The 14,498-nt window shown below is 34.9% G+C and overlaps 1 protein-coding gene across 1 annotated transcript in view; it reads left to right on the forward strand.

Moving 5' to 3' along the window:
* The window catches only part of DPP10 (dipeptidyl peptidase like 10), a 232,463-nt gene that overhangs the window by 109,713 nt on the left and 108,252 nt on the right, over positions 1-14,498 (forward strand). Inside the window, exon 5 of the mRNA XM_087920347.1 lies at positions 8,229-8,303. Coding sequence (XP_087776473.1) covers positions 8,229-8,303 — 75 coding nt within the window. The remainder of the gene's footprint in view (positions 1-8,228; positions 8,304-14,498) is intronic.

Below are 14,498 nucleotides of genomic sequence, written 5' to 3' on the forward strand. Positions count from 1 at the left end.
TCCCCTGAATCTATATGCAAGAAATATTTCAAATCTATCTCATATATAATTTTGAATGTGGCATGTTACAGTGGCATGTTCTTGCCTGCTTTATGGAGTAACAGTTAAGCAAGAAACCATGAGACCAGCAAGAGTGATTGATATTGATTGGTAGTACAGATACATGCCCTCATTATGGAAAAATCAAGTAATTATTTATAACATGTGGGTTACTGAATAAACAATGTTTATGTCATGTAATTATTGATGCCACTTTTCTATTGAATTATATCTATTTTATTATTCTATTTTTGGGGTAAGAACTGTTGTTTAAAGTAAATTTTAAAAAGAACAAATAAGGGTGTCCTATAGAAATATAATCTTTATCAGTTATGACTGTACTTGTAAATTTTAGCAAATAAAAGCTTCAACATTTATAAAATCTGTTCTGTAGAAGTCAAGCTGATTCTTCCCTAAAGGTAGCCAGATAGAATCTTTTCTAGCATACAAATGTTATTAAAAGGTATAAATTTAATGAGCTGCAGTTCATGTTGCTGCAAGTCATAACATCAGGTATGCATTCTAATAACATTGTTGGTTGGAAAGGAGCTACCAGAGTCCTTATATTTGTCTATCTGTCCTTCTACAGTGGACAGTGTCTGCTTCTTTTCTATCACTCACTTCAGTTCTATGAATTGTAATTGTTGAAAGATTTAACCTGGAAATAGTGAAATAAAGTTGCGGTCGTAACTATTTGAAAACCAGTAAGTATATAATTAATTTATGTTCAGTATAATGCTACTTGAGTTTATTCATTAAGATTTAAAGAAAATTGTGTCACTGGAATCTGTGAAAGCAAGAAAATTAAAGGTGGAAAATGAAAAAGATCTGCTTTGTTAGTGTGTTATTATTGTCCATTTGTCACTGTCAATTCGAGAATTAAATCTCAATCAGGAGAGCTGTTTTTTTTTTCAAAACAACATTTATTGCTATTCATTTGACAGTTCTATATCATATATAGGAGCCATGGTGGCACAGTGTGTTGTATATAGACATTTGCATACTCGTAATACTACGTTCCGATTGGACATTCACTACTGCCTAGTGATTGGTGGTTAACAACAGATTATGATTGGCCACCTAAATGGTGGGAAGTTTGAAATGATGCCATTGGTTGCGAGCCATGAGCAGCCGCTATAAAAGAGGCTGCCGTGGCTCGAGTTTAGTTAAAGTTACTGACAGTTAAATAAAGAGCTGAACTCAACTCTGGTCTTGAGTCTATCTTGTTCTGGCGATAGAACACTGGCGAAGAATGTGGGATTGAGAGGACAAAGACCGTAAGCACATGGCAAAGAGAGCCAAGAAGTCAAAGAGATGGCCGGAAATAATTCACCACCCGCACCATTCAACCCAGCCGAAGAGGACTGGGAATCATATATCGAAGGGTTCTTGATGTTCCTAGAGAGTAACAAACTACAAGGAATCATGGACCAAAGGAAGAGAGCCGTATTCCTGACGCATTGCAGCCGTATTCCTGACGCATTTTAAGATGGCCAAAGCATTGGGAAAACCGCATGATGTCAAACAGATGGCATGGCCGGACCTGAACCGGATGCTGAGAGCCCATTATGCACCTGTTGTTTCCAATCTTATTCGAAGACATGAATTTTATAAACGGGATCAACGAGAAGGCGAAAGTATTGGGGATTTCATAGCAGCACTAAGGGACATTGGAGGAGCATGCGAATTTCTCAACATGGACGAAGCCACGAGAGACCGCGTGATCCTCGGATTGAGAGACACTACCCTCCAGAGCAACTACTAAATCAACCCAACATCACCGTAAATGAAGCCATCGCTGAGGCAACCGCAGCTGAGGCAGCGAAAAAATCTGCGGTGAAAATGAAGCAACTGAATACGGCCAACAGCCCAAGCCAGAGCAGAGAAAAGAAAGCAGAAGGTACCCAGAAACACACTACCACAACCACCCACCATGAAGACATTGAGTCATCAACCGACTCTGAGGACGAAGGTGAAGAGGTACATAGGCTCCAGTCAGAATGGAACCAGCGGGAAACCTGATTTTCAGTGTGCCGGATGCGGAGGAAATCACCCACGTTCTGAGTGCCGTTTTTTGATGCCATCTGCAGACACTGCGAAAAACGAGGGCACATTGCAAGGGTCTGCCGAAACAAAAAAAGCTATAGTCCAAAAAGACGAGGCAGAACTAAGGAGAAGCAAACTGGAAGTCATTGGAGCCGGGAAAATAGAAGTCAGCGGCTCAATGAGAAGGAAGAAACTCACCAGACCATTATCATTGGAAATGCCAGAGCAACTGATGCTAAGAAGGTTCGAATAAACGTCAAAATAGAGGGAGAGCCATGTGAAATGGAAGTGGACTCCGGCTCATATCTGTCAATGGTATCATGAAACACAATAAAAAGCTTGATACCAGACGTACAACGAAAAGAACTCGAAGAGCGAAGCCTGACGTTAAAAGACTACCAACCAGCAACAGAACAAAGCTAAACTGCCAACTACTTTTTGTTGGTTGTTTTTGCATTTTCAGAATGATAAGAAAATATTGTTTTACACTTTTAAACTAATATTTTATGCTATTCTCTGGTGGGCCATAAAGCATCATGTTAAAAATTGAAAATAGAAAAACAAATTACAAAACAATATAATTATAAAAGAAGGAAACATATTTACCCAGGATATTTCCTGCCAGAAGCAGATTTCATTAATACTGTCCAGAAAAATCATCCTGCATTTTTATTTTCCAGCTCTTTTAATGTTATGGAATTAGGTTTGACATCGTCTTCAAATTAGAAAAGGAATTTAGAAAAATTGTTATGGGTAGAATGCAACATTCTTATACGTAGCCTTGTGTCTCTGTATGTATCCTGGCTTCCATGCTTCAGTTCGGTTCCAAAGAGGAGATAAAGAGTTAATCCCATGGAACTTTCTCAGATTGGGCAGTTTCTGTATTCAAAACATTATGATAACATCTGAAATATTCCAGAGAATTCTGCATTACTGCAAACTGATTTCAAAAATAATGATAGATAAAACTACATCATATGCAGTATTATGTTAACATATAGTTCTCTTAGTTTTTGTTTTATTTAATTTTAATAGATGTTATTTAGAAAAGCAGAGCAATATTAGCACTATAAAATCAGAGCAATTTGTTAATTGACATTTGTGTTTTCTCCTAATATTTAAATTGTTCTTTGGTTAAGATCTCAAATTTTATTACTACCAGTTCTCATTATCTAATATTTCATATGTCTCATTATTTAATTTGAAAGTTTTTAAACTGAATTAAATCTAGACCTCACTGAAGTTCAGTTGGATTGATAATATTATCGGTAGCAATAACAACAGCACGTAGACTTATATATTGCTTTACAGTGCTTTACAGCCCTCTCTAAGAGTTTTACAGAGTCAGCCCCCAACAATTTGGTCCTCATTTTACCCACCTCAGAAGGATGAAAGGGTGAGTCAACCTTGAGATTGAGATTTGAACTGCCAAATTGCAGGCAGAATAGTCAGCAGAAGTGGCCTGCGGTACAGAACTCTAATCACTGCACTACCTTGGCTCAGTTGTAGTCCTTGACTTACAACTATTTTTTTAATGATAATTCACAGCTTCTTTAAAAAAGTGATTTAAAAGTGAAGAAATAAGATTTGCAATTAAGACCCCACTGTGATGGAATTGCAGTTTAAGAGCTTGGCAACCTGCTTGCATTACGACCAGTTTCAATGTCTAGTGGGATGTAAGTGTGACTTTTTTTTGCTGATATCCCCATTGGGGAAGTAGGGTTTTCCTAATGACCACATGTCATAAAATTGGGTCTGACTTAAATTATGATCACAACAACTTGTGGCAGAAACTCCAGCTCCATTTGTGGTAGTATGTCAAGGACTACCCATAATTTAATTTATTCATTTCTTTTAATTTTATACCTTTAAAATTCTGAACATAATTGAAACAAATTTGGTAAGGTAGCTCAGACATACATTTGCCTTTTTTAGTTATTAAATGAAACACCATTGATGCAGGTGAAACCTGCTTTCTTAAGATGTCAAATCCTTGATCTTTCATACATAATATACAGGTGAAACTCAAAAAATTAGAATATTATGCAAAAGTTCATTTATTTCAGTAATGCAACTTAAAAGGTGAAACTAATATATGAGATAGACTCATTACATGCAAAGCAAGATAGTTCAAGCCATGATTTGTCATAATTGTGATGATTATGGCTGACAGCTCATGAAAACCCCAAATCCACAATATCAGAAAATTAGAATATTACACACAATCAATAAAACAAGGATTGTACATAGAACAATATCAGACCTCTGAAAAGTCTAAGCATGCATATGTACTCAGTACTTGGTTTGGGCCCCTTTTGCAGCAATTACTGCCTCAATGCGGCGTGGCATGGAAGCTATCAGCCTGTGGCACTACTGAGGTGTTATGGAAGACCAGGATGCTTCAATAGCAGCCTTCAGATCTTCCGCATTGTTTGGTCTCATGTCTCTCATCTTTCTCTTGGCAATGCCCCATAGATTCTCTATGGTGTTCAGGTCAGGCGAGTTTGCTGGCCAATCAAGCACAGTAATCCCATGGTCATTGAACCAGGTTTTGGTGCTTTTGGCAGTGTGGCCACGTCCTGCTGGAAAATGAAGTCAGTATCCCCATAATGCTCATCTGCGGAAGGAAGCATGTAGTGCTCCAAAATCTCCTGGTAGACGGCTGCATTGGCCCTGGACTTAATGAAGCACAGTGGACCAACACCAGCAGATGACATGGCTCCCCAAATCAACACAGACTGTGGAAACTTCACACTGGACTTCAAGCATCTTGCAGTGTGTGCCTCTCCATTCTTCCTCCAGACTCTGGGTCCTTGGTTTCCAAATGAGATGCAAAAGTTGTTCTCATCAGAAAAGAGGACTTTGGACCACTGAGCAACAGACCAGTTCTGTTTTTCTTTAGCCCAGGTAAGACGCTTCTGACATTGTTTATTGTTCAGGAGTGGCTTGACAAGAGGAATATGACATTTGGAGCCCATGTCCAGGATACGTATGTGTGTGGTGGCTCTTGATGCACTAACTCCAGCCTCAGTCCACTCCTTGTGAAAGTCCCCAACACTTTTGAATGGCCTTTTCCTGACAATCCTCTCCAGCCTGCAGTCATCCCTGCTGTTTGTGCACCTTTTTCATCTACACTTTTCCCTTCCACATAACCTTCTATTAATGTGCTTTGATACAGCACTTTAGGAACATCCAACTTCTTTTGCAATTACCTTTTGAGGTTTCCGTCCTTATGGAGGGTGTCAATGATGGTTTTCTGCACAACTGTCAGGTCAGCAATCTTTCCCATGATTGTGATTCCTACTGAACCACACTGAGAAACCATTTAAAGGCTCAGGAACCCTTTGCAAGTGTTATGGCTTAATCAGCTGATTAGAGTAGGACACTTTGAACCTTTTCTAATTTTCTGAGATTGTGGATTTGGGGTTTTCATGAGCTGTAAGCCATAATCATCTCAATTATGACACATCACAGCTTGAACTATCTTGCTTTGCATGTAATGAGTCTATCTCATATATTAGTTTCACCTTTTAAGTTGCATTACTGAAATAAATGAACTTTTGCACGATATTCTAATTTTTTGAGTTTCACCTATATATATAATGTATAATATGCATCCAAAACTTCATGTAATATAGAGTCTGGTTTTATTAAAATTATTTCTTTAATCCAGGAAAGGGTTACAAGAGATCAAATTAATGTCATTCTTATTATTTTCTACTGACTTCTCCAGACTGAGCTTAAATAAAACGGGACACATTTATAATTCATTTAAAGTGGGCCTGGGCATTAAATTTCAATAGTTCTCCCTTATCTGATCTAATGAAAAAAAACAGGTGTGAATATTTCAGAAGACAACTGGAATAGTATTCAGGAGATTCATAATGAAATTCAAGTTACAGCTCCTATGTATTATGTCTTTTAACCACTACATGATGTATTAGCTGATACATGAATAATGTGTTGTATTGTACTTATTTATATACTTTTTTGCTGTTAAATTCATATTCTGATTTTCTATTTATACAAATACCAGAGGAACTTATATCAATTAAAATATGTTACATATTAAACATAATAATACAGTGGTACAATGAAACAGTTTTAACATTTATCATTGTGGATCCTTGATGCTCTCTGAGCTTGGTTCTTTTCTTGTTGAACTTTCATTACTTATCTAGGTAATCTCATCAGTGCCAGTAGGGAGGGGAGTTTGTTCTTTTTATGTACTACTGGCTTACCCTGTAAGTAATGGCGGGAATGTTCTTGATGGTTCCTTGATTAAACTGTTATAATGCATATTTTTATTTGGAAAAACAGTTGTATATATTTTGTAAGGATAATTGGTTTATCTTTATTACCATGCATGGTGTCATGTCATTTTTATACACAGATATATGTACCAACAGTTGGAAATAAAAAACTTGGAAATTACAAAAGTAATGTTTCTTACTTCACATTACTGGCAGCTCTACAGGCCTTGCAACTGTATTTAATAGGGTCAGAAAATATTTGTCTGTTTTATATTAAGCAAGTTTTTTTAAAAAAATATTTGTATTACTGCACATAGAAGGTAAGATTTAGCTATGAATGAGAGATGTCAATTATTGTTTCTGTGTATGAAAGGAAGAATTTATAGATTAGTAAAAATTGTCTATTAATGCTTTATTGGGTGATAATAATCAAAGAATCAGAGATAGGTTTGGGGATACATTGTGCACCATTTGGAATTAATATGATCTGGGGGGGAAATTACTCAATTCAGAGACCTAAATAAAAGACTGGGTATGTATAGAAAGAAGGAGTAGATTATTTTAAGAGCCAAGAATGGGTCAGAATATTGTTTGCTTAATAGGTATCCACTTGGGGGGAAGAAGGGGGTTATCAGGACCAGGACTCAGCTTCATGCTGTTGGGGGAAGCCTAGGTCAGAACAGTAATTTGCTTATGGCAAAGACAGACTAGACTTCCATAAATAACTGAGCTGTTTCGAGTTCTGCCACAGGTTACAAATTTATCCATAATTATTTAGGTCCATATTTACATAAAACCTGAAAATTCCTTTAGACTTAAATTTAAAGGTCATTTTAAGGATTTTATGTGGTTACCAGGAGTTTCATCATTTTTTTCTTTTCTTTTGAACAATAAATCAATATGTTATAGCACCAATTGCTTTGAAATGTTCCAGATATTTTAAACTTCAGTTTTACTATTGTCCTTAAACATTAAACGTATTTATCTGTGAAGCATGAAATGAGTTAAAATGAATATTTTACAAAGAATATTAGCACTCCTCGTCCAAGCAGTAAATTAGTAGCATTCCTTGAAAGACTTGCACTACTTCTTTGAAGGTAGTTCGCAATAGATTAAATGTGCAAACATACTGTGGGCACTGACACAAGCCCAAATGTTTATAGTACATGCAGGAAGAGATCATGGAGGAGGAGCAAATGGCTGAAAAAAAAGTCCCAGCATTACAATAGCAGCTCCGTTCTCTTTGTGCGTATATCACGAGATGCATAAACTAAACCAGAAAAGGTTGTAGTGTTGTTTTCATCATTTTTCAAAAAGCATCAGATCTTGTATACGTGCACAGATATACACAAGCCTTTGAGGGTAGTGTTCTATAAGATGTGCCTTCTTTAACATTGCAAATAAAAAAGTGTTGGTTTTTTTTGCATTAACAAACTTTGTGATAAATTCCTCTTGAATGTTTTGCATAACCCTGGTATCTTGAATGTCTTGTGCCTTCCATAATCAACTATGTGAGACAGGATAGGTTATTTGCAGGATCAACTCTCCCTGAGGACTTACATCATCCTATTAAGTCAGATAGAATGGATTTACTCCAGGTCCCTGATCTTAAATGTTGCCACTTAATGAGAACTCAATGACTTTCTCAGCCCTTTGGTACAACATCCCACCTGATATCTGAGAATCCTTACTCTTAGCCTCCCCCCCCCCCCAAGTATTGGGCTAGGTTGGGGATGAGCTATGGGGATGTTTTGTCTGGAGTTTGCTTGAAAGGGTAATTTTGTTTTTCAGCATGTTTTTATGGATTTTTGTAAGCCTCCTAGAGTCATTACATCAGCCACAAGACCATATCAGTCCTTTAAACAATCTTATTTGCTTATATCCCCATAGGTAACTTTCAAAGCATCCAGATATTCAGTATCTCCAGATTTAAGATATGTTCTCCTTGCTTATGACATTAAACAGGTAAGCACACATTGAAATATTAAGTACTAAAATACCTATTAATTATCTGAACAATGTTGTCATGAAATAGTCTGGAATCTGAAAGAAATATGTTTTAACACAGAATACTCTTAATGAGTTGGAATCAGAACTGTATTTACAGTTATTTTTTGATTAAATTGGATTTGAATAGTATTTGAACAAAGGGTATGCATATAAGACTGATAGAATCATTATTCTTAACTGTTTAAGGATAATGGATGTCTTTACAACAATGTAACTTTATGAGGTAAAAGTTTGACAAAGATCAGCAATCAAGAAACTTACTTTAAAAATAAAAGGTAAACGAGAACTGGGTATATCAGATCAGGAAGATTATAACTGAATCTTTTTTTTTATGCTATGAGAGACTCTTGACTGAAACTGAACCCACCCAGTGATTTGACTCTGTGGAGAAAAGACCATGACATTTGTTCTGTACTTGACAAAATAAAAGCTTAAATAAAATAATTTAATTATATAAAGTAAATGATATAGGATAAAATATTACAAAATTACCACTCTTAGGATTTGGCCTTGAGCTGATAAAGGATCCTTTAGTAGTTTGGCCTCCTATTTTAAGACAAGTACTAATTGCAGATTTCCAATTTTACATCTGTTTGATTCGAACAGAAATGATGGTGTTTAGTGGTGGTGGTGATGATGATGGTGGTGATGATAGTGATTTTCTGATTTTCTGAATTCATCAATTGCTACAAAGTATTATAAATGTTTAGGGTTCTTTAAAAGAAACAAGAACAGCTTGTTTGTTTTGGAATGATCATTCAAGCTACTTTCTTGGAACAGATTTTCATGTATACATAAGCAAATCAGTAATGCAGTAGCAAGTGCATTTTGTTTTAAAATAGTATATTATTACAAATTAAATTTAAAATAACTTTTTAATAAAATTCCATTAGGTTGAATACTGAGAATATTAATGAAAATAGCATGGAACCTAAAATGCATTGCACAATGCACATGCCATAGTACCATGTCTGCTGAGTACCATGACTGTTTTACAATCATTCTCATTCTTCCACAATCACATGCTAGTTCAGTGGTCTCCAACCTTGGCAACTTTAAGACTTGTGGACTTCAATTCCCTGGCTGGAGAATTCTGGGAGTTGAAGTCCACAAGTCTTAAAGTTGCCAAGTTTGGAGACCGCTATGTTAGTGGATTGCACAAGATTATACTGTCATTGTTACTATTACTGAGGAGAAGAAAAGCAGAGCAAAAAGCTGACTTATGATTTTTCAGTTGTCTTCTTAGTTATGTTCTCTTTCACCAGTTTCTGAAAAAGTTTTAGAATGGTGTAGAGTTTTTATATATCCAAGATATTTTGATTGTCACAAAAACAGGAAAAGAATTCAGAAGACATGAGATTGGATCGTCTAGGTTTTAACAAAGGACATGAGCTCTCTTTATGATGACTGGGTTTCCTAGACAATAATGCAGAAGTGATTTTGTTGTTTCCTTCTTTCAGAATTTTTTTCCTCCTGAAAAAAGAAATATATACATTTTCAATATTGTTTTCACAGATATGTCTGCTTCGTGTCTGATATTCTTAGATAATTTTAAATACAAAATTAGTTACTTACATGATGTGTTAATAAACAATTAATGTACTTGAAACTATAACTACAATTCTTAGTTTTTGAAGAGTTCTGAATAGATCTAGCTGCTGAAATTACAGTCAAAAAATCAACTTTCAGGGTAGATGGCTAGGGCTTGCAATAGAAGTTCTCATTGTGAAGGATTTCTCTTAAAAGTTCTAGCAATTCCATATGATATATATTCTCTTTGTGTGCCACTGCCTTCAGCCAGCTAACTTTATTACTATTTATTAAATTATGTACTGCATTTCAGTCCTGAGGGCACTTGGAAAGTTATCCCATTCCATTTATTGTACATATGATCAGTACTCCTGTGTATGCTTAAGTTTTGTCTATTCCTTCTTTTATTTTCTCAAACTTGAATTCTTTCAGAAAACGGGAAAATGTTCATGGACACTTTTTGTTAACTAATGTGTATCCTTCTCCCATTCCATCAATTCCATTGTACCTCTGTTCAGTCCAATGTATGTTTTCCTTCCTTTTAAAGAAAAGGAAAAACATATAGGAAAGTCCAACAAAACAATATATTGCATAGCTTGCCCCTCACTCAACCATGCATTTTTATTGGTTGGTTGATTGATTTATTGATTGAATTACTTACAAAGTACAGGATATTTATTTTTTATTTTTTTAAATGGAACTTCCCAGTAATGGAATGTCTTAGAGAACTCCAAAATATTCTATTCCCCTTCCAGATCATAATGATCTAGAAGTATCAGGAGTAATTTTATAGAAATTTATTTTCCAAACTGAAAATGAAAGTAGTTCAGAATCTTCCAGAAATAGACATGCTCTGAAACAGGATGTTTAATTTAGTCTGGTTTGGAAGTTCAGTTTCATAATTGAATTGAGAATGGAACAGATTACTCTGAGAATGGAACAAGGAAGGTAATTCTATCTAGTGACAGGGTTTATATACCTGTTTGAGTTGTTTAATTTCACTGTTATGGATAAGTGAAACAAGTATTGTCCCACAACAGTCATAATCACAATAATCACAATCATATTCACTTTACATATTCAATAAATCTGAATGAATTTTTAAAAAATCAATATGTCTCTTTTACACATGTGTTCCTCTTACCTAGTATTTTGATTTTCTTTCACTTATTCATGTCTGCATGAATATATCTTGGAGTTACTTTAACTTATATATATATGCTGTTTATCAGTTCTTTTTACTATATAATCCTGAACACAGTAAGAGTAATATTACTATGTTCACAGTAATCAATATTAGAAGAATTATTATCTTTGATTTTTTAAAGCCAAAAGCTCCTTGTACTTGAAATATAAATTCAACAAAACACATTTCCTAAACAAAATTATTGACAGAACAGACATTTATTTCCAGACATAATGAAAGGTGCATGAAGAATGCTTTTTTAAATACCTTTGTTTGAAGAATATTTGAGAAAAAATTAAAGCCCAATGGTTATTGTTCAGTTACATTGTTCAACACTTTTAAAATACAGAACTTACTTGAATGTCAGAATAAATTGTTTATAGATAATTTCTTATATACACTATTTATAAACAGTTCAGACTTGTCCACCTATACAATTTTATTCAGTAGATAACTTGATGATCAGCTTTGTCAGATACCAAAAGTTCAAATTGTATAAAGATTTATAAAACCAAATAAAGAGTCTTATTATATATTTTCTTCCTTGCAGAAAGTAGAGAAATTGCAATATTAGTCCTCACTTTGCTTGCATTGTAGCATTGAAATTTTAGTGAAAAAATATCATGTTTTAAGATAATTTAATAATTACCTTAATGAAGATCTGAAAGTCATGTATTTTCCTGCACTATAATGAAATGATGGCCATCATTTGAAATATATTGTATGAGGGAATTTTCAAGCGGAGATTTGGTCATGTTTTTGGAAAAAAATAATCTATGTAATTAGTCACTTTGTATTTTAACATGGATCACAAAACTAGATTTTGTAAAAGTATGTATTACTCATAGTTTATTTAAAATAACATTTCATCTGCAGCTCTATGCAAAAAATATTGATCCTTATAGATCCAATTTTTTCCCTGGGGAATCAGTAGTCAAATGATGTTGGCTTAGGGTTTAGGTCTGAGGATTCATGGATGTTATTATATGAATCTGTGAATACATTTAAAAATGCATATTAGTGTCGTAATTTGATTCTTGCAGTCATGAAAACAGTTTCAGAAAATATGAAATTTCCAGAGGCAACAGAATTATTTCATTAAATAATTACTGTAATTAATGTGGTTCAACTTCCATAAATGAGAATTGATCCTTATTTGTAATATCGAAAGGTGTTCAGTGTAAATGGGAATGCATCAATTAACATGTCACTGAATGTACAATAAAATTGGGTAAATAATTCTTAAATCTGATGCCCATTAAGATATGTAGACTTCTCAATCAGTCTTAAGAGTTCGTGATTTAGCAGCTTCATTAATACACATGGATCAAGCTAAGCTTACTCTTGTAGTTCTGCTTTTCTATCCATATGCATTCATTTCAGTGCTTGAGGTAATGATTAGTTTTGCAGAATGTAATTTCCTGAAAGAACTAGAACAGCTTTACAGTTAAAAAGAGAAAGCAAAACCAATGGCAATTGGAGGGGAGGGAGGCATGTTTAAAGATTTTGGTTGTAAACACAGAGAAAGCAATATAGAATTTTCATTCATTTAAAATTCATATTTAAAATACAAACTGAATTTACAGAAAATATGCCAGTATTTTGTATTGCAACCTTTTCTTTGTTACATTTATCATATAGTTTAATGAAAACAGCAAGTGGTTGAAAACATCAGGCTAAAAATCAGAAATCTGAATTCTAGTCCTGCCTTAGGCACAAAGACAGCAGAGTCGCTTTGAGCCAGCCATACTCTCTCAGCTCTAGGAAAAAGGCACTGGCAAGCCACTTGCAAAAATGCTATCAGGAAAAGATGGATTTCTCTAAGCAATCATCTGGAAACTGCCTTTAAAGACAACTTTACTTATATTTAGTTTTTCTAACATTGCAGCCAGATTTGGAATCGGCTTTTAATTCTTGCTTTGCTCACTAAACATACTATACAAATTATCTCCTGCTTATAAGAATTTGGATAAATCAATTTCTTTCTATATCTTATTACAAAGTTCTAAAAATAATTTTAAGCAGATGACAAGTAGCATATGTTAAAATTAAAATTACATATTTAAGACAAATCTGAATTTCCCCAAATCATCCTGCTTTTCTGTAATGTGTTATTGGATAGTCACACAGTAGATATTCACACAGTGGATATTCACACATTGGATATTCACACAGCACTGTGCATATGAAATTTGATATGCAAGTCTTTTATTTAATCATCATCTTTTCCTTTATCCATAGGCACCCCCCCACATAGCCTAGGAAGCAGATTTCACAGAAAGAACACACATTTATTCATGTTCATCTTCAAAACTTTTTAAAAGATCAATTTTATGAAATGCTTTTTGTAACAGGCATTTATGTGTTGTAAATAAAATCTGTGGGAGATTGGTCCAGGAATACCATTCCATATTTAAATAAAAAGTTATTAGTATTGATAAATATAGCTCTAAAATGAATAATTTTACAGTAGACATTGATTGCAACTTTATGAACATTAATTTTCTTTAAAAATATGTGTTGCTGATAGTCATGAATTTAGCCTAGTACTATCATTTAAAAGTTTATAATTTAATTATGATTTAATATTATGTATTACACTTGAAGAGAGTTATTTTGGTGTAGTTATTTTGGTATAATGATTAAGGCTAGAAATTAACGGAATAACAAAGTTGGAGTAGATCTTGGAGGTCTTCTAGTCCAATCCCTGCTCAAGCAGAAAATCCTATATCATTTCAGATAAATGTGTCAGGTTTCCAAGTGATGAAACCCATTTAAAACAAAACATACAAAGTCCTCCGTTCAAAAAGATTTCTTTTATTTAGGAAAGCATCAAATTGGCAAAGTCTTTGGTAATTCCGGATCTGACCCAACCCGGAATTACCCCACAATACTATAAGTTAGAAACAAACCCCAAAAGTCACACTCTCTAATAGAAGTAATTCAACATTGCCTGATGTCATAAATCTCCACCTCCAGAGGCCCAAGCACGGAAAGCTCTTTTCCCACCAGAAAGAAGATCACCTATGTTAAGTTTGAGCAATGAGAGGCTGACCAGAGCATGAGTGCAACAATACTTTATTTTACAATAAAGGGCTGACCGTGCTTGCCAAACCTGGAACTGGCTCGCAGCAATCAGCAACTGGTTGGGTCCCGCAGCCTGCTTTTATAGCTGGCTGCTGGGAGGACCAACCAATGGGAATGGGGAAATAACGCCCACGTAAGTGAGTGGACCTGAGTGAGAACTCCTTGAGTCCTCAGGACATAACACCCCTTCCCCCGGATGCGAACATGCATAGTCCTTGAGGTAGACGGGGTTTGTGTTGGCGCCGGAGCGGCGCAACTCGGGAACATTGTCTGTCTGTTCGGTATCAGTCTGTGACGGTTGAGCCGGCATAGTGTCGCCAACACTCTCTCTGGACTGGGCATCCTCG

The sequence above is a fragment of the Pseudonaja textilis genome, chromosome 1 (assembly GCF_049901715.1).
Source record: "Pseudonaja textilis isolate UNSWEBS1 chromosome 1, rPseTex1.2, whole genome shotgun sequence".
Classification (NCBI taxonomy): Eukaryota; Metazoa; Chordata; class Lepidosauria; order Squamata; family Elapidae; genus Pseudonaja; species Pseudonaja textilis.